This window comes from Panicum virgatum, unplaced genomic scaffold, assembly GCF_016808335.1.
Source record: "Panicum virgatum strain AP13 unplaced genomic scaffold, P.virgatum_v5 scaffold_5062, whole genome shotgun sequence".
Lineage (NCBI taxonomy): Eukaryota > Viridiplantae > Streptophyta > Magnoliopsida > Poales > Poaceae > Panicum > Panicum virgatum.
The window spans coordinates 13,935-34,124 of NW_024376461.1; the positions used below are offsets into that span (position 1 = coordinate 13,935).

Consider the following 20,190-nt stretch of genomic DNA (forward strand, 5'->3'; position numbering starts at 1 on the left):
CGTTGCGGTAGCATTGTGCTGACAAAACAAAATCATCGCGGATTAGTTGTTGATAGTTACTAGCAGTTGGTTCCAGCAGCAGTTGAAGGTTGAAGCTTCAGCTTCAAGAGGACAGTGACGACGCCCAAAGGAAGTTGCTTTCTGAACGGCGTCGGCACGTTGCCGGTAGCGGTGGCCGGTGGCGATGACGCAGAAGTTCTCCTCTCGCTTTCGCGGCCACTCCATAGAAGAGAAAACCAAAAGAAAGACCCCCGTTCTGGGGCCCGTTTGTCGCTTTAGCAGCAGGAAAAGAGCGACGATAATGAGGGGGTGTTTAGATTGAGGGACTTCAAAAAAGTCATAGGGACTTTTTAGTATTTAGAAGTATTAAATAAATATTAATTATAAAACTAACTGCAGAACCCTGGGGCTAAACTGCGAGACGAATCTAATGATGTATCTTAATCTATGATTAGCAAATGGTTACTGTAGCATCACTGTAGCCAATCATCGATTAATTAGGCTTATTAGATTCGTCTCGCGAAAAAGCACTCAGCTGTCAAAAAACATTTATAAACAGATTTTATTTAATAATATAAAATAGTAAGATTCCTTTTGATGTGATAGGGACTTTTGGAAAAAGTCCTGGAGCCAAACAGGCCCTGAGTCCACTGACCTGACCGACAAAATGCTGTCATGTCAGGCATCAACATCCCAAGATAATTTTCACTAAAAAAATCTGAAGATATTTTACTTTTTCTCTTCGCTGAATCGAGGGAGGGAGAATGCTGTGACGAAAGAAAAATGTCAAATCAGGCCCATCTTGAAGTTGGTGAGAAAGGAAGAACATTGAGGGCTGAGGCTATACATTCCATTCCAGAAACGAGAGTGGTTCTGAGTGATCTATGTACAAGAGTTTGGACAGAATCCAGATTTGGGCGTACAATGATGCAGCAGCACACGGTCTGTGGAGGACGCCTCCTGCCGCGCGGGGGCATCAATCCATCGTGAGCAGCAGCAGCGGCTGCGGGCAGAGGATGCCGTGTGGCGGACGATGGGAGCCGGAGGAGACTATCTATCTACCATTCAGGATGCGGCGGCGGCGGCGGCCTTGAAGAGGAGGAAGGAGAGGCGCTCGAGGGAGAAGTAGATGAAGGTGCCGCTGGTGTGGGTAAAGAAGCACCCGAAGTTGGCGCCCACCACGCACTGCCACCCGACGCCGTACCGCTTGTCGAACTCCTGCAACCATCTTCTTCATTTCACGAACCATTTATTCAAATCGCAACGAGATGCCAAGAACGGCGGGAGAAGAGGGGCGTGCCGTCTTGATGTGGCCGGCAATGGCGCGGCAGTCGGCGACGTCGAAGAGGTCGAGCGCGCGGGAGGCCGCCGAGGTCGCCGCTGCCTGCATCCGCGCCGGCATGTCCGTGTCCTGCACCCGCGCCTTGCCCTCTAGCATCCTCCTCTCCTCCTCCTTCCCGGCCGGGCTGGGCGGGCTGCCGATCCTCCTGCCTCTGTCTCGCTCGAGCACCACTCCGCGAGATTCGGCCGGCCGGCGGGGCAACGATTGGTTCTTGATTCCGTGGGGGCAGCAACGGCGGGGCGAATAAATGGAGGGAGACGGGAGCCTGCCTGGGAAGGGAATCTTGAACGAGCGGAGGAGAGAGGGTGGTGGGTGGGCCCGCTGCTATTATTGCCCCTCCCCCGATTCCGGAAGGCACTTGCGTGCGTGTGAGCGTGTCCCCTCGATCTTTATCTTCCTGCCAGATTCTCCCTCTACTCGCGGGGTTCGTCGTCTTCTCCCTCTACTCGCGGGGGTCGTCGTGGTAGCGGCACTGACCGCCGTGAATTCTATTTATCGCGCGCGATTTCCCGCCGACTTAAACAGCTGTCGCTCACGCACCGTACTTCTTCAACTCCGGTTAGGGAGGACGGTTGCCGAGGTTTGGGGGATGTGTGTGCGCGCGCGCGTTGGGTGGGCGGTAGGGGGAGCGTCCGCCGACGATCGGCGGCGGCCGGGATGGTGGAGCATAGTGGCACATCCTATACTATTACAGAACAGCCTTTTGGTCCAAATTATTTGTCCCGGCTGCCTTTAGATTTGGAATCAAAGACTGATTTAGTCCTGGGTCTAACGGCTAGGTGGGATAGCGTGGGGGGCAGGGGCCATTTATCCCGATTAGAGCCACCAACTGGGATCAAACCCCCTCCATTTGTCCCGATTGGTGGCTCCATCCGGGACCATTGGTCCCCGGGGCTTTGGTCCCACCAACCGGGACCAAAGGGTGGCTCCAACCGGGACCAAAGACGCCGTGGACTAACGGTCCCGAATGGAGCCACCAATCGGGATAAATGGAGGGGATTTACAGCGTGTTTGGTACGGCTCCAAGCAGCTCCAGTCCAAATTTTTTTAGCAAAACACCTCAGCTCCAAGAACTCCAGATTCTCAAAAAACATGGATCTAGCTCCCAACTCCACCAATTTCATGGAGCATGTCAAGGGGTACTCTGAAAACTCTAGTTTTGTGGAGTTGGTGGAAATTACCCAACTTTGCCATCCGTTACACATACCCCTTCGTCTTTTTTTTCCCGTCGCTCCCACGACGCCTTTTCTTCTCCCAGACGCGGCACCTGTTTTCCTCCTCTTCCGATCGCGGCACTGGTCGCCGGCGCTGCAAGCCACCACGGCGTCCGGGTCGCCGGCGATCTGCCGTGATGGTAGGATCGATTCCTCCACCTCCGCCTCCTCCGTTTTCCTCCTCGAATCAACACAGAAGAAACCCTAGGGTTGGCCTCTGTCCTCTGGCGTCTGCAGGCGGCGGCGCGGCCGGCCATGAAGGCGTTGGGGCAGCCGGAGGTATGCAAGGTCTCGGCGCGGCGGGGCCTCAAGGCCTAGGCGCGGACGCCGGTCAGCGGCAAGGCCTCGGCGCGGCTGGCCTTTATGGCCTGGGCATGGACGCCGGCCAGCACGTCCTGGGAACAGCTGATAGCCAGCACGTCTCGGGAGACATGGCCGGAACTCCGTTCGGTGCGGCATCGGCATCCGGTGGTAGCAGACGTGGCAACAAAAAATCAAGGGATGATGAGGTATATTTTTCTTCTCTCTAGAATTTCATACATGTGTTGTCTTAGCAAATTTCAACAATGTTATGGAGAATCATGGATAGGGTGATCAAATGGCTTGGAATGATGAGCATACCGCACTTGTTTGCAAGTTGTTTGCTAAACAAGTTAGAAAAGGAAATAGGCCAAACACTCATTTGAATAATGTGGGCTATACCGAGGTGAATGAAAGGTTTTTTCAGTGTACCGGTATTATGTTGAAAAAAACTCAACTTAAGAACAAATGGGACAAGTTGAAGGCTGATTTAGGTGCTTGGAGAAAATTGATGAGGAAACAAACCGGAACCGGTTGGAATTGGGACAAGGGAACTATCAACATGGATGCCGAGTGGTGGAAAAAACAAAAAATGTGAGCACTTCTCATGCATCTAATATTTTTCTTTATTTCTATAATTTGAATACAATACAATTGCTTACTGTAGTTTAATTATTTAGGACATACCTGGCGTCGAGAAATTTAAGAATAGGCCTCTCCAAAATGAAGATGAGATGAATGTAATGTTTGGGAGCATCATAAATGAAGAGATAGATCATTGGAATCCTATGTCTTCCAACCCGATCATACCCCCTAGTGGAGATGCCCCCCTCATATTGGCTTGGACGACAATGATGAAGAAAATGATATGGGTGCTAATATTGACTCCGACAATGGTGATGAGGTTTTGGAAGTCTCTCCTACACCTGGCAATGCTAAGAGAAAGGCTCATATTATTCTTGAAAAACCTAACAAGAAACCCAAGTTTACCACTACACTTGTTATACAAGAACATATTTACAAGATATCAGAGAGTGCTCAGTCTTTTGTGTCTTCTAGGCAAGCAGGGATCACCATTGAACAAGTCATGGAACATGTCATTGCATGTGGGGCTGACCTTGGGAGTGATGAGCATTTTGTGGCAAGTGAGCTATTTGTGAAGAAAGAACAGAGGGAAATGTTCATGACTATTCCAACCAATGAGGCTAGGTTCAATTGGCTTAAGAGGAAGTATGACATGATATTTGGGAAGTGATGACTTCAATCTAGTGCCAGAGGTTTATCTGTGTAGTCATTTTATTTATGCCATATGGATGTTATTTTCTATTTACTTATGTCATGTGGACAAATTAGCTTGGTGTCAACTTATGTGGACCGTTTATTTATTTATGTCGTGAGAACAAATGATCTATCTGTGTCATGTGGAGAAATTATCTATTTGTGTCATGTGGTCATGTGGAGAAATTATCTATCAGTGTCATGTGGCATTAATTATATGTCATGTATAATTTTTTGCTGGACATCCTCTCATTTTATTAATTATTGCAGATGTCTAGTGATGATTCTAGTGACGAGAATGAGAAATTTTTGAAAATGATCTTAGGAGGTGCTATGCTGGGTCAAATATATGTTGACATGTTTCTTACTAAAAACCCTACAAGGACGTCTACGACAAGTGGAATGGGGTTTATGTTGGAGCTTTTCAACACTACTGGAGAATGCCATAGCCAACTGCGCATGAGTACAGAAATTTTCTTCGACCTCCATGGGCTATTGGTTCAGAGGTATGGGTTGAAAGCATCGCTGCACATGTCAACTATAGAGAGTTTAGGCATTTATTATTCATTTGTGCGGGAAATGAGTCAAATGAGTCCAACAGAAAATGTCAAAATCGATTCAAGCACTCCGGTGAAATTATTAGTAGAAAATTTGAAGATGTTCTTTACTGTTTGATGGACATGGCAAAGGATTTCATTAGGCCAAAAGACCCAAATTTTCATAGGATCCATAGGAGGATAAGGTATGATAAGCGGGTGTATCCATATTTCAAAGATTGCATAGGAGCACTTGATGGCACACATATTCGGGTTTCACTTCCACTGGATGAGCAAGTGAGGTATATTGGGAAAACAGGGATACCCACCCAATATGTTTTAGCAGTTTGTGATTTCGATATGCGATTCACATATGTGTCAACGGGACAACCGGGATCTATGCATGACATAAGTGTGCTATACAATGCATTGAGTGCGGACGAGAAATTCTTTCCGCATCCTCCAAAAGGTAAAAATAATGTCAATAATTAATTTACTTCAATTAACCATGAAACTATGTTATTAATTTTTTCTATCATTTGTAGGTAAATATTACGTGGTCGACGCGGGGTATCCTAATCACCCCGGTTATCTAGCACCATATAAGGGTGAGAGGTATCATATGCCTGAGTGGCATAGAGGTACGGAGCCTAGAACCCCGAAGGAAAAATTCAATCGCAAACATTCATCAATTCGCAATGTGATTGAGAGATCTTTTGGCTTATTGAAAATGAAGTGGCAAATTCTTTACAGGATGGGGAACTACCCCATGTGGAAGCAAAAAATGGTAGTGGTTGCTTGTATGGTCCTCCACAATTTCATTAACAGTGAGGATGCAGACTTCGCTCGGTTTGATCGTGATCCTAATTTTATGCCTACCATACCGAATAGGTAAAAATGATTTGCTGTTCCAGCAGACGCATCAGATACATCTACTGCGGAAGCCAGTGCCACTTGTATGGATACTTTTCGGGATGAAATTGCCACAGCACTCGCTCTTGGGTGGAACTAGATTGTAAAGGATTAGTGAAATATTTCTTAGCATTTGAACAATTGATGTGTGTTAAAAGATTGTGATGATCAAAGTTGTTATATAATCAAATGTATGGCATGTCAATTTGTTATTCGAAAAAAAAATTCCACCTTGCGCCATGCACCAGTATAGGCGCAGCAAGGGAGAAAAGGACAGCAAACAAAAAAAAACAAGGGCAAAGAAGGGAAATCCAATCAAAACCTCTGTTTCCGGAGCTGGAGTTGTTACTTTTGCCAAACACATTTCTGCAGCTCCAGAATAAGAGCCCAGCTCCGCGGTAGAGCTGCTCTGTGGTGGAGCAGCAGCTCCAGAGCTGGTTTGGCAGAGTTGGAGCTCGGCCAAACACGCCCTTAGTCCCGGTTGGTGGCTCCAATCGGGATAAAAGAGCCCCGGCCTATATCCCCTTTCTTCCTCCCTCGCCCGAGCCATTCAGCTCAGTGTTTTTGCTGTTCTTGGCTCGGGTGGGGGGAGTTCTTGCCCATTTCGTTCATGATTTGTGAAGACTCTTTGATTTCCTGTCCATTCAACAGTTATAAAGGTTAGGAGCTTGTTCCTCTCATCATTCATTTCTTGTTTAGCTCAGTTTTTATTGTTTAGAAATAGAGAAATGGGAGGTTTAATTGTGAAAGTTTCTTCTTTTTAATGTGTGTGGTACTTTTAGCTGTGCATATATATATATATATATATATATATATATATATATATATATATATATATATATATATATATATATATATATATATATATACTTGTTTTAGTTTATCTAGATGAGTATAGAGAGTTGATGTGTGATTTTCTATGTATAGAGAGTTCATATTATTATTACAAATTAAAACTAGATTTTTGTTTACAATGAGAGTATATATATTACAATGTGAGTATGTATATATTACAATGTGACTATTTAGCATTTTATTAATTTTTTTATTATACTATAAATAATTAGTTGTATTTTGTATATATGTGTTTTCATTATATTATTGTAAAGATAAGTATAGAGAGTATGAGTTTGCTACCTGTGAGTACATTGGAGCGTCATGCGTCTGCTCGAGCGGCGGTACGCAATCAAATGGAGGCCACCGGACATTCTCTTGAGTTCCGACATGAGGAGCATGCTGGACTTTTGAGATGTCGTATTTGTCGTTGGGTTAAGAGAGCATTTCAATGCTTTGAACTTGGTCGAACTACATGGTACGGATGACGATCGCGAGTTGATGGCTCGATATAATGCAAGGCGTGAAGCGTCAGGGCTAGCAGAATTTGACCGTAATGTGGAGAGACTTCACGAGGCAGTTCAAGAGGCCTCGGTCAATAGGTCTCGTGAGTAGTTTGTATTACTATGCATGTATTGTATTTGCTATTATTTCAGCTTGGACCATTTAAATTATTATGTTTGTGTGATAGATTATGTAGACCTTTTAATTAATCGTGGTGTATGAAGAATATTATTACTTTGGACCATTTATTTTTCTATTCATGTTATTCAAAATATGCATATGGACCGGCAATGGATGTATAAAGCTGACCGACGTACCAAAGAATTCATTGATGGCTTGCATTATTTTTTGAATGTCGCCGAGACAAACAAGCAGAATGGTTTCATGTGCTGCCCATGCTTACACTGCCAGAATAATAAAGATTATTCCTCTAGAACAACCCTTCACAGTCATATTTTCCGTCATGGTTTAATTCCCAAATACTTATGTTGGACCAAACATGGAGAAAAGAGTGTTATGATGGAAGACAATGAAGAAGTAGATTATGATGATGCCCAAATTCCAATCCATACTGGATTCGGTGCCTTTGACGATGATACTGCCATGGAAGAGCCTGAAGCAGATGTTGCAGAAAATGAGCCCACCGACGAGCTTGGACAGGCATTGTGCGGTGAGCGGGAAGATTGTGAGAGTGAAAAAGAGAGGCTAAAGTTCCAACAGATGATTGAGAAACATCGCAAGTTGTTGTACCCAGGATGTGAGGATGGGTTGAAGAAGGTTGGCACCACACTGGAGTTGCTGCAATGGAAGGCAACATATGGTGTATCAGACAAGGGATTTGGTGAATTACTAAAACTTTTGAAAAAATTCTTCCTAAAGACAACGAATTTCCTAGCACAAATGACTGCATCCTCTGCCGAGGTGACTACGAGAATTTGGATGCTTGCCCCGTATGCGGTGCATTGCGTTACAAGATCCGAAAAGATGATCCTGGGGACGTCGAGGGGGAGCATCCTCGGAAGAGAATTCCCGCCAAGGTCATGTGGTACTCGCCTATAATACCACATTTGAAGCGTCTGTTTAGAAATAAAGATAATGCTAAGTTGATGCGATGGCACAAAGAGGAACGCAAGCAAGACTCCATGTTGAGACACCCAGCGGATGGGTTACAGTGGAGAAAAATAGATAGAATGTACACTGACTTTGCCTTGGATGCGAGAAACATAAGGTTCAGTTTGAGTACGGATGGCATGAATTCTTTCGGTGAGATGAGCAGTGGGCACAGTACTTGGCCTGTCACTCTATGCATATAAAATCTTCCACCATGGCTATGCATGAAGCGGAAATTCATCATGATGCCTATACTTATCCCGGGCCCAAAGCAGCCCGGAAATGACATCGATGTGTACTTAAGACCATTGGTCGAGGAACTGTTATTGCTATGGCGTAAAGAAGGTGTACGGATGTGGGACGAATACAAACAAGAGGACTTCAACCTACGAGCATTGTTGTTCGTAACCATCAATGACTGGCCTGCTCTTAGTAACCTGTCGGGACAATCGAACAAGGGATATAGATCCTGCACACACTATTTGGAGGATACCGATAGTATATGGTTGACTCACTGCAGAAAGTGTGTATACATTGGTCATCGTTGGTTTTTTCCTGTCAGACATCAGGTACGAAGGAAAGGCAAGCATTTCAAAGGGCAGACGGACCACCGAACAAAACCGAAGCACCGTACTGGCAGCGACATCTTGGAAATGGTCAAAGATCTAGAAGTAGTATTTGGAAAGGGACCAGATAACCAACCTGTTCCGGGCAACAACGGATTGGCGCCCATGTGGAAGAAGAAGTCTATTTTTTGGGAGCTACCATATTGGGAAGTCTTAGATGTTCGCCATGTAATTGATGTGATGCACCACACAAAGAATCTTTGCGTCAACCTGATATGATTCTTGGGAGTGTACGGAAAGAATAAAGATACACTAGAAGCACGTCAAAAATTGCAACGAATGAAAGATAGAGATGACCTACATCCTGAAAAGCAAGACAATGGAGGACACTATTTAAGTCCTGTGAGCTATACTCTTAGCAAAGAAGAAAAAGACAACATGTTTGAATGCTTGAGCAGTGTCAAGGTCCCATCTGGATACTCATCGAATATAAAAGGAATTCTAAATTTGCAAGAGAAGAAATTGACAAACCTAAAGTCTCACGACTGCCACGTGGTTATGACTGAACTTCTTCCCATTGTACTGCAGGGGATTCTGCCTGAGAATATGCGGGTAACCATCGTGAAGCTATGTGCCTTCTTCAACGCAATTTCTCAAAAGATAATTGATCCAGACAATCTGACAAAGCTGCAAAACGATGTGGTACAGTGTCTTGTTGAATTTGAGCTGATATTTCCACCATCATTCTTCAACATTATGACACATCTTCTAGTGCACCTTGTCAAAGAGATTGATATCCTCGGACCTGTATTTCTATACAATATGTTCCCCTTCGAGAGGTTCATGGGTGTACTAAAGAAATGTGTTCGTAACCGTGCTCGTCCAGAAGGAAGCATCGCCAGTGCGTACGGAACAGAGGAGGTTATTGACTTTTGTGTTGATTTTATTGATGATCTTAAACCGATTGGGGTCCCTGAATCGCGGTATAAGGGGAGACTAAATGGAAAGGGCAGACTTAGGAAAAAATATCATGTCTACACAGATGATGACTCATTCAAGAAAGCGCATTACGCGGTTCTTCAACAATCGTCCTTGGTGGATCTGTATATCGAGGAACATAAGAAGATTCTAACTTCGGAATTCCCAGAAAAGTCTAAGACCTGGATTACACGTCAACACATCGATACTTTCGGCAGCTGGTTGCGGAGACATCTAATGCATAACATGGATATAGGTGAACAACTGTTCTTGTTGTCTAGGGGACCGTCTTGGAATATCTTAACGTACCAAGGGTACAAGATAAATGGGAACACATTTTACACGGTAGCCCAAGATAAAAAAAAGCACAAATCAAAATAGTGGTGTGCGTATGGACGCCATAGATAGCAATGGAAAAAAGGAGACATTTTTCGGTTACATTGAAGAGATATGGGAACTGGATTAGGTCCCAATTTCAAGGTGCCTCTGTTTTGGTGCCAATGGGTGAAGCTGACTGGAGTAATAAAAGATCAGTACGGTATGACAATAGTTGATCTTAACAATCTTGGGTACAGAGACAGGCCATTGGTCCTGGCCCCGGATGTTTCTCAGGTTTTCTACGTTAAGGACATGTTTAGCAAGCCAAAGAAGGGGATCAACAAGAAAACCGATGAGCCAAAGTGACACATAGTTCTTTCAGGTAAAAGAAATATTGTTGGAGTCGAGGACAGGACAGACTTGTCAAAGAACTATAATAACTTTGCTGACATTCCACCTTTGACAGTTAATGTTGATCCATGCATCCTGCTGGCCAATGAGGATGCTCCATACTTGCGCCGTGATCATAACCAAGGGACATTTGTGAAGAGGAAGTCTGTTACCGTACCAGTACCTGCTGATCCTTGATGTATTAGAATTTTGATGTAATATTTCATAAATATGTGATGGGGAATTTGAAAATTTTGATTTATATATGTACTGCATCAATTTCTCCTCAGACATTGACACTCACAAACTCCTCGCAAAACAACACATTGACTAATAACATGAATTGATTAAGTTATATGTGAATATCACTTTTTTTAACATTAATGTGTTGAGGAAACTCATTTTATTTCGAAAGCCAATAGTTTCAAATATTTCTATTATTTAATACATATTTGCATGGTCAAAATAAAAATTATAATATGTATAAAGTTATATAAATTATGAGTCCTATCACTTAAATAAAATGCAATATTTTTGCTGGACATATAGACTCTAAATAAATATAGAAACTTTTTTTTGATAATTTTTGGACTACATATTTTTTCTACACAATTAAAAGCTGATAGCCCATTTTAACAGGACAAATAAAAAAGAAACAAAAAAAAGCTGATAGCTCAAAGTTTTGGCGCCAGAATGAAAAACGGGCCTCATTTGTCCTGGTTATTAGATCCACCCGGGACTAAAGGTGGGCCGCAGGCGCATTTTCGCCGCGGCCCGCCAAAACACCCTTTGGTCCCGGTTCCATCCACCACCCGGGACCAAAGGGGGGGCATTTGGTCCCGGTTCCAGCAACCACCCGGGACCAATTGGTCCCGGGTGGTGGCTGGAACCGGGACCAAAGGCCCCCATCCTATATATCCCGACGCCCCCTTTCCCTTCCTCCTCCCCACACTTAGCCATTTTCTTGATCCGCAGCCGCTGCCCGTCGATCGCCATCGTCATGCCCTCCCCAGAGCCCCACCTTGGTTCTAATTTGAACTATGGTTCAAATTTTAGGTCCAAATTTGAGGGCTACTATTTTTTTATTATTCAATTTGTTGCATTAATTTCTAGATTAATTTGAGGTTCAAATCTAGTGCATTAATTTGTTTGTAATTCAAGTTATTTTGTTTTGTAATTGAAGTTAATTTGTTGTGATTCACATTAATTTGTTTAGTGCATTAATTTGTTTGTAATTTAACCTCAATTTGGATGTATTTAGATGCAAATTTAGTTCGGAAATTTAGTTGAAAATTTGGTTTGGAAATGATTGTTTGTAATTTAGATGGAAATTTAGTTGGATCCTTGGAAATTTAGATGGAAATTTAGTTTGGAAATTTTGACGGAAATTTAGATGGAAATTTTGATCATTCGAAATTTAGTTTGGAAATTTTATGGATATTTAGTTGGAAATTTGGATCCTTGGAAATTTGGTATGCAAATTTAGTTTCGAAATTTAGATGGAAATTTAGTTCTGAATATTTTGGATAAATGGGTGTATAATTTGATCAAAACAATTTGTATATTCAATAGTTAGTTCAGATGGACCCGCGACATGATGCGAAGGATGATGAGCAGTTCCTAATGGATATGATTGCATCCGGTAGCGCCACGGCGGCTGGTCATGCCGACGACACCGGTGATGCCGCCAATACCGACATATACCTCAATATGTCTGGTGGAGACGAAATTGATCAACCAATAGCTGATGCTGATGACCAGAAAACAAATGTATATATCTTAACATTGATCATTCTTTTCATTTGTCATACTTTCAATGAGTAATCACCATGAATATATATGAATTTTTTGAAGCCATCTGGATCATCAAGTCAGGCCAAAAAAACAAAGTGAGGCCCGACCAAGAAATTGGAAGGGCGATTTATCATAACAGAAGTGGCTCCAGATGGCAAACCGATCGCTCCAGAAGCAGCCGCAAAGAAATACATTAGGCAGTGTGGTTGTCTTGTCCGGGACCACATCCCAATCAGCTTCAGGTTATGGGAAGCTAACAATCCAAGCGAGCAAAGGGATGCGGTGCCTGAAAGAGAAAAGGAGTGGCTCTGGCGAGAGCTGAAGAAGAACTTCACTGTTCCGGCTGAATCAAAAGAAGCTGCTAAGCACTGGACCCTGAGCAAGATGGCCGAACAACTTCCGACATTTAAGAAGAATCTTACGAAGAATTATATCAAGAAAGGGAAAACGCCAGAGTTCACTGGAGACCTTGCAAAGCAGAAGGACCACTGGAATGCCTTTGTGGCATATAAGTCTTCAGAGCTTGGGATTCGAAACATGGAAAAGGCCAAGGAAAATGCCTCCAAGAAAGTATATCATCGCACTTTTGGGAAAGGTGGGTACAAGATGGCAAAACCAAAATGGGAGAAAATGGAGCAGGATTTGATTGACAAAGATATCATGCCTACGACCATCACCTGGCCTGAACATTCAAAGAACTAGTACTATACTCATGGTGGAACATTGGACACAGAGACGGGTGAGTGCATCTTTGGCCAGAAAATTCAGCAAGTGGCCCACAGACTATAGGAGGCCATACAAGCAGTTAGCCAAGGCACATTCCAGCCCGATAGAGAAAAGGACGAACTGACATATGACCTTCAGAACCCAGAACATCCGGGGCGTACAAGGGGCAAGGGAGTGGTTGCGTGGAAATATGGCTTCAGAGATTACATCGATACATATAGAAGCCGGGATAGAAGGAAGAATGAGGAGCGCCTGCACTTGCGAAGGATAGAGGAACAACTCCTCTCACAAGATGAAAGAATGGCAGAAGAGCCGGCAGCAGCAACAGCAAGCGGCGCCTACAGAGCCTATTGTCGATGCGGCCGGCCTATCTCAATGTAAAAGCAGCTGTGCCTCCATGGGCCTCCTTGCCGATACGGGAATCGCTGCTATTGATACAACAGCCGAGCAGCACTATCCAGTGGATGAGATCACCCAGCGGACACCTTGTGCGCTTCAAACTTGCAGTAAGAACTTAAGGTTCACGGTAGCGTACGGTTCCGCCATGCCAAGCACACCAGGCGAGGTGTACCATGGGCAGGAGATCCCGGCTGGATACACTAAAGTTGGGGTCGAGGAGGTGTGCAATGATTGGAAGAATCTCGAGCTCGATATTCCTGGAGGTGATGGGGAGACAACACTAGCCAACGCTATTCATGGTTACATACTATTGGACAAGCGGTACATCGTCCTCAAGCCTACCGATCAGGGATCAAGGTCGGCATCGCTGCAACTCGATCGTCGTTCACCTCCTCCGCCACCGTCTCCGAGACCTGCCCCAGAACACTCTCTTTCGTCTTCATCTCCTAGGCGGCCGTTGACTACTCCTGTCGAGCTGCCATCTCCTGGCTCACCTCCTTCGCCACCGCCAAAGAAGCGAAAGAAGACGGAGCCACAGAATCAGGACAAACCGCTGGACCCTGCAAAATTAAAATTTTTTATTGGAATGAAGGAATCAAATAGGAGAAAGTTCATTGAGCCACCGCTGCTTTCGGACTACAACCGCTCGATTAAGAAATCATACGACAAGAGGAAATCAGGGTTGTCATCGTCCGGTGGCATTCCACAGCTCGGGGCCCAATAGAAAAAGTCAATAGAACCACTAGTTGTTCTAAACCAGGAACATCAAGGCTTTCTGGGTTCTTGCAATCAACAAAGCTCACTACTGATCAGATAATAGGAGCTTCGAATCAAGATCTGGATCCGCTGAAAGAGTATCCGATAGCTCCAGTGGTGAGATGGAAATATAAGGAGAGCACCAGCCTTGTCCCCCCAGATGTTATGGACTTGCTTCCAACGCAAATGCGAAGGCTACATGACTTGTACATGAAGGCGATGAGAGATTGCAACTTCATGCAGGGCGCAAAGATTGGAGATGAAGATTTCTTTCGCGCAGAGGCCATCATATGGCTTGATTGGGAAGAAGTTTACCAACTATACCATCAGGACACCCTCGACATCTCTATCGTCACTTTGTGGCTTCTGTAAGTATATTCCTTAAATCTTGTTCATTACCATAATATAACTAAGGATGGAGATTCCTTACTTCATTTTGTATCCCGTTGGATGGAGATTCAAACATGCTGCAAAAAAGGGTATTATCACATCGGCTTCGTGGACCCAATGGTTGTGAATTGCAAGAATTTCCGGAGCAATCCTGCAGAAACATTCAAAAACTTGTACAACTACTTAAGTGTTTAACACTATAAGGCGACCATTGCATTTCCGTACAACTTTGGGTAAGTCTTTTCTGCCATATAACTATTTTAGTTCTATATAGCTGAATTTTATTAACCCTACATGAAATCTTGCAGAGATCACTGGATATTAATTAACATATATCCTGACAAGAGCTTAGCAGTTGTTATGGACTGATTGCACAGAGATCCAAACCAATACAAAGACATGACCGACATGTTGGACAAGTAATTTATTCTTGTCATACCACCTCAATCACCATTGCTTTGAAATCAACGACAACTATATTTATTCATTTTGGTTCGTGTTCAGGGTTTGGAAGAAATTCGTTCGAAAGCATAGTGGCAATAATTTCAATGCCGATCTAAAGTGGAGGAAAAACTTTCCGGTACGGGTGGGATTCTACTTTATTTGCATGTTCCATATCCTTTAGTATATATGAATACATTGATAGCTAATTACTTCTTTTATTTCTCTTGAAGTGTCGGAGGCAGGCGCAAGGAACTAATTTATGCGCATACTATGTCATAGAGAATGTCAATACCCTAATAGGTCCTGAAAGGACTTTTACCGCATGGTAGGAGGAAGTAAGTAAAAAACTTTATCAAACTTAGCTTGCGGGAAACTCATTTTGTAAATTGTTGTAATTAATATTCTCACTTTTCCACAGCTCTCTCAAATGCGAGACACACTCATACCAGAGGAATGGATCCTGGCGATTCAAGAAGCCATGTGCGAATTTATTGTTCATGAGGTCCTGGACACGGCAGGAGAATTCTACTATGATGGCATGTCAAACATAGATAATAGGAGTAAATATGACAAAATTAAGTAAAATTTTTGTTGCACTTTGTATGTAATTGACTTTTGTGTTGCACTTTGTATGTAATTGACTTTGTGTTGCACTTTATATGAGTAAATGAATATATATTTATATTACTGCAGTTCATACTCCACTTAAATTCCAGTACAAAATTCAATCTGAAATGGAATAGAAATAACCCAAAAGAAACAAGAAAAGAACCAGGAAAAAAAGGGCCTTTGGTCCCAGTTGGTAACACCAACCGGGACCAAAGGGGGTGCCTGCCACGTCAGCGCTGGCAGACCCTTTGGTCCCGGTTGGTGTGTTACCAACCGGGACCAAAGGCCCTCATTTGTCCTGGTTAGGGCTGGAAAAAAGCTCGTTAACTGGCTCGGTGCCTTTTTTCAAAATTGCTCCGATTACGTTCGTTCTTTTTTTAAAATAAAGATTAGTTGATTTGGAACAAAAGTCAATTTTGGCCGGCTCGGCTCGGCTCGGCTCGGCTCGCTCGATTTGAAGTTGCATATCAAACAACGCGGGAGACTATAATAAATACGAATATATTGATTTCGAAGAAAGCTCGAAAAAAGTCTCGGCTCGGCTCGAGTCCAGCCCTAGTCCTGGTTGCCTGACCCGGTACAAAAGGGTCTTTTGTCCCGCCTTGGCGGTCCCGGTTGGGAAACCGGGACAAAAGGCCTTTCCCAACCGGGACAAAAGACCTGTTCTGTAGTAGTGATAGTGTTCGGAGTTTAGGGGCTCCAATGGTTGCCAGACCCAGAGGAGGAGGGGGTTGGAGGCGGCAGGCGGCCCGGTGGTGGTCAGGGGCGAAGTTAGAGATGAATGAAGGGGGTGCACTTTACATGACTTTAATGCTTGCTCTCTGATTTATAAGGTGAAAGTTTGATGATTAGCATTGAGTTTTAATTTCGGCGTGGGTGCACGGGCACCTGGCGGAGTCTACCTAGCTCCGCCCCTGGTGGTGGTAACGGGTTCGTCGGAGGAGGGCGAGGCATCGAAAAATAAATTGCTCATCCAATGAAAAAAAAAATTCTAGATGGACCAACAATGGATGTACGGCGACAGGTGCGCCATGGCATGGATTAATGGTTTAAAGTCTTTTCTCAATGTGGTGGAGGCCCACAAGTCATTTAAAGGTTTCATATGTTGTCCATGCTGCCTTTGCTAAAATAAAAAGGAATACTCTAACAGAAACACTCTACACGTCCACATTTATAAAAAGAGTTTCATGGATAACTATACTTTTTGGACCAAGCATGGTGAACCTAGAGTTTTGATAGAATATGATGAAGGAGATGAAGATATTAACAACATTGTAGACTAGGCTCATTATATGAAGTGTGTGCCTCTGACGATGAGCCAATGATAGATTCTAAAGAAAATGCAGCAGAAGATCAACCACCTGTCGACGAACTAGGTCAGGTTTTAGTAGATGCACAGAGAGATAGTGAAACTTTGAAGGAGTCAAAGAAGTTTGAGAAGAGGTTGGAGTATCACAAAAAATGTTGTATCCAGATTGCGAGTAGAGACTTAAAAAGTTGGGTACCACACTGAAAATACTGCAGTGGAAAAGCAGCTAATGATGTTACCAATAAGGGATTTGAGGAGCTACTGGAAATGATAAAGAACATGCTTCTAGAGAGGAATGAAATGCCCTTTTCAACATACGGAGCAAAAAAGGTTGTTTTCCGTCTTGGACGGGAGGTACAGAAAATTTCATGCATGTCCTAATGACTGTACTCTCCATCGCGGCGATGAATATGAGAAATTGGATGCTTGTCAAGTATGCGACACAAAATGGTATAAGATCAACCAAAATGACCCTGGTAATGTCAACAGGTGTTTATACAAATCTAGTCAACACACTAATGCGCTAGAACGCGCGGATCGCAGACAATCTTCACCAGCGGGCTTCAGATGGCGACCGGTCAGACCAGTTCGACACATAAACTCGTGAAGACCTAGAACCTCAAGCTTGGGAGAGACCTCGTCAGAGCTCGAAGATCTAGGGTTGTTCTAGGGTCGGCAGGCCACCTGGAATGCCTCAGACGCCATGGAGACGCAAGAAGAACAACAAAAGGGTTGGAAAAGTTAGAGTTTGAGAAAAAAAGGTAAAAGAGATTGTATTGATTCGATTGTGGTTGAAAAAACCCTTAATCGTCCGTAGCCTTTATATTTATAAGCTTGTTGAGAAATAATACCCACGCGGAAGAGCGTAAGCAAGATCAGATGCTGAGACACCCCGCGGATGGGTCCCAGTGGAGAAACATGGATAGAGAATTCCCAAATTTGATAACGACCCAAGGAACATAAGGTTTGGTTTAAGTATGGAAGGAATAAATTCATTTGGCGAGTGGGGTAGCAGTCACAGTACATGTCCTGTGACCCGATAGAATAGAGGTGGTCATTGAGTTTTGTGTTGACTTTATTAATAGTCTTAGTCCAATCGGGTCCCTATGTCACACTATGAGGGGAGACTGAAGAGAAAGGGCACACTAGAGAAGAAATCTAATATGCACATCCCTAAAAGAGCACACTAGGTAAGAAATCCGCAAAGAAAACTTCATCATTCTACAGAATTCATCTCTCGTGGCTCCATATATGGATGAGCATATGAATATTGTACTGTCTGAAAACGTAGAGAAGTCTGTGCCCTGGATTTTACATCATCATATAGATAGCGTTGCTTTTTGGATTAGACAGAAATTCATGGGTGATGACACGATTGATGAGCAATTGCAATGGCTAGCTAGGGGACCATCGATCACAATCATGCAATACCAAGGCTACGAGATAAATGGGTATACATTTTACACGAGAGTTCAAGATGAAAAGAGCACAAACCAAAATAGCAGTATGTGTATCGATGCAATATAGACAATGATGGAAATAAGAACAACTACTTTGGTGTCATACATGAGATATGGAAGCTATACTATGGGCCTTTGAAGACTCCTTTGTTTTTGTGCCAATGGGTAAATCGAGCTAGAGGTGGCATAATGATAGACTAGTATGGGATGACAATAGTGGATTTCAAAAAGATTGGATATAAAGATAAACCATTCATCCTAACCAAGGATGTCATGCAGGTTTTCTATGTGAAGGACATGTCAACAAAGCCTAAGAAAAATCAAGGCAAGTGTGACGACGAGTCAAAACGCCACATACTTTTTCCAGAAAAAAGAAAAATCATTGGAGTTGAGGACATTTTGGACGAGTTAGAAAACTTTGATCAGTTTGATGCCCATCCTCCATTCTCAGTCGGTGTTGACCCCATCATCCTGTTATCCAAATGGACACTCCTTACTTATGCGCGATGACAACCAAGGGACGCTCGTCAAAAGGAAGATTATCAATGTTCTTCAAATTTAATGTCCTCCCTATTATATTTCAGATCAATATGTATTTACCATTTCTTGACATCAATATGAATTTTTTGATATCATTCATAAAGTCGTGTAGTTGCTGGTTTAGCTCCTTAAGTTCATCTAGTTTTTCCTTGTAGATGTTAGTTCCTGGTTTATTTTGGAACATTTTAACATTGTGACGCTTATTTTGGAACATTTAAACATTAGCTTCTGAAATATTCCAAACGTTTAGTAATGGCCAAGAACTTTTAATAAATATTTGGAACATTCTTATTTTTAAATATTCAAAACAATCTAAAATGTCTGGAACATTTTAAATTATTCGTAACATTCTGAAATGTTTGATAAAGTTTATTATGACTAAAGTAAGCGGAACAATCTGAAAAGTTCGACCAATTTTTGAATAATCTGAAATGTTAGGAACACTCTGAATATTTGGAGCATCATAAAATGTTTTGTACATTTCAATATGGATCAGAACCTTTCTAATTTTTGGAACATTAAAAATTGTTTCCACAAACTAGAATTTTTGAAAATTTTGGAACATTCTGAAATGTTCGCAGCACTATGTCTTCTTTAATTACTTGGAAACATGATAAATGTTTGAAACAATTCAAAATGGCTCGGTGCTCAGGGGGGCTCCTATACATCTTGTGGAAGGTAGATAAATCATTCATGTTTAATGTCCATTTAGTCTAATTAGCTACTGCAAACTGTTCAACATTTCCCTTAAACATATTTAACATTTTCCTTAAACATGTTCAACATTTGATGTTTGAAATGTTGAAACTATATAGATAAAATATTGAAAATGTAGATGTTAAATGTTGAAATGATAAATTTGAAATGTTGAACCATCTATGTATGTTCCTTCTCCGGTGACCTGGCGGCAGTGCAGGCGGCGCGCGGCCTAGCTAGTGCGCCGCGATGGCTAGGGGTGGCGTCGCGCGCAGCCCAGCCATGGCGCAGTGACGGCCAGGGGGAGTGGGCGTGTGGGTGGCCCGACCATGGCGCTGCGGCGGCCAGGGGGTGGCGGTGTGGTGCCCCGGCCATGGCGTGGCTTTTCGGCCATGGCACGATAGCAGCCAGGGGGCGGCGCGGGCAAGTTGGAGTGGCTGCGGGGCACGGGAAGGAGCACAGAGTGTTAGGGTTTGAGTGTGTAGATCCAATAGTTGTAGATGGTTGCACGAATCTCAAACATTGGAAGTTAAGTTGGAAAAAACATCCTTAAGATAGATAGGTTACTTTTTTTTAGAAACACAGTACAGACGCAGACACTCACAAATATGCACACACACTCAGGTAAATCCTCGAGATTGATGATGTCACCACTGGCACTTTCCTGTCGACGGGAACGTCCCCTACCACTGAAGACACAAACATCGTTATATACTAGAAAATTGCTCCCACGGGGAGTCGAATCCAGGACCTCAAGTGCTACGCTCTTGTAACCACTAAGTTAC

General features: G+C 43.3%; 1 protein-coding gene across 1 annotated transcript; it reads right to left on the reverse strand.

The window, feature by feature from the left end:
- Positions 1-775: 775 nt before the first annotated feature.
- Positions 776-1,726, reverse strand: LOC120694339 (dynein light chain LC6, flagellar outer arm-like). The gene is made up of 2 exons (XM_039977479.1): positions 1,301-1,726; positions 776-1,218 (listed from the first exon to the last, which is right to left on the reverse strand). Exons 1-2 carry the CDS (start codon positions 1,436-1,438, stop codon positions 1,066-1,068), a joined length of 291 nt encoding a protein of 96 aa, XP_039833413.1. The 5' UTR covers positions 1,439-1,726; the 3' UTR covers positions 776-1,065.
- Between the last annotated feature and the right edge of the window lie 18,464 nt (positions 1,727-20,190).

What these genes read in the sequence shown, in the direction of transcription:
- LOC120694339 (XM_039977479.1), bottom strand. Translation starts at nt 1,438, where the DNA reads ATGCTAGAGGGCAAGGCGCGGGTGCAGGACACGGACATGCCGGCGCGG. An exon ending in TTGCCGGCCACATCAAGACG is followed by an intron (nt 1,219 to 1,300) that starts GCACGCCCCTCT and finishes AGATGGTTGCAG; the next exon opens with GAGTTCGACAAGCGGTACGG.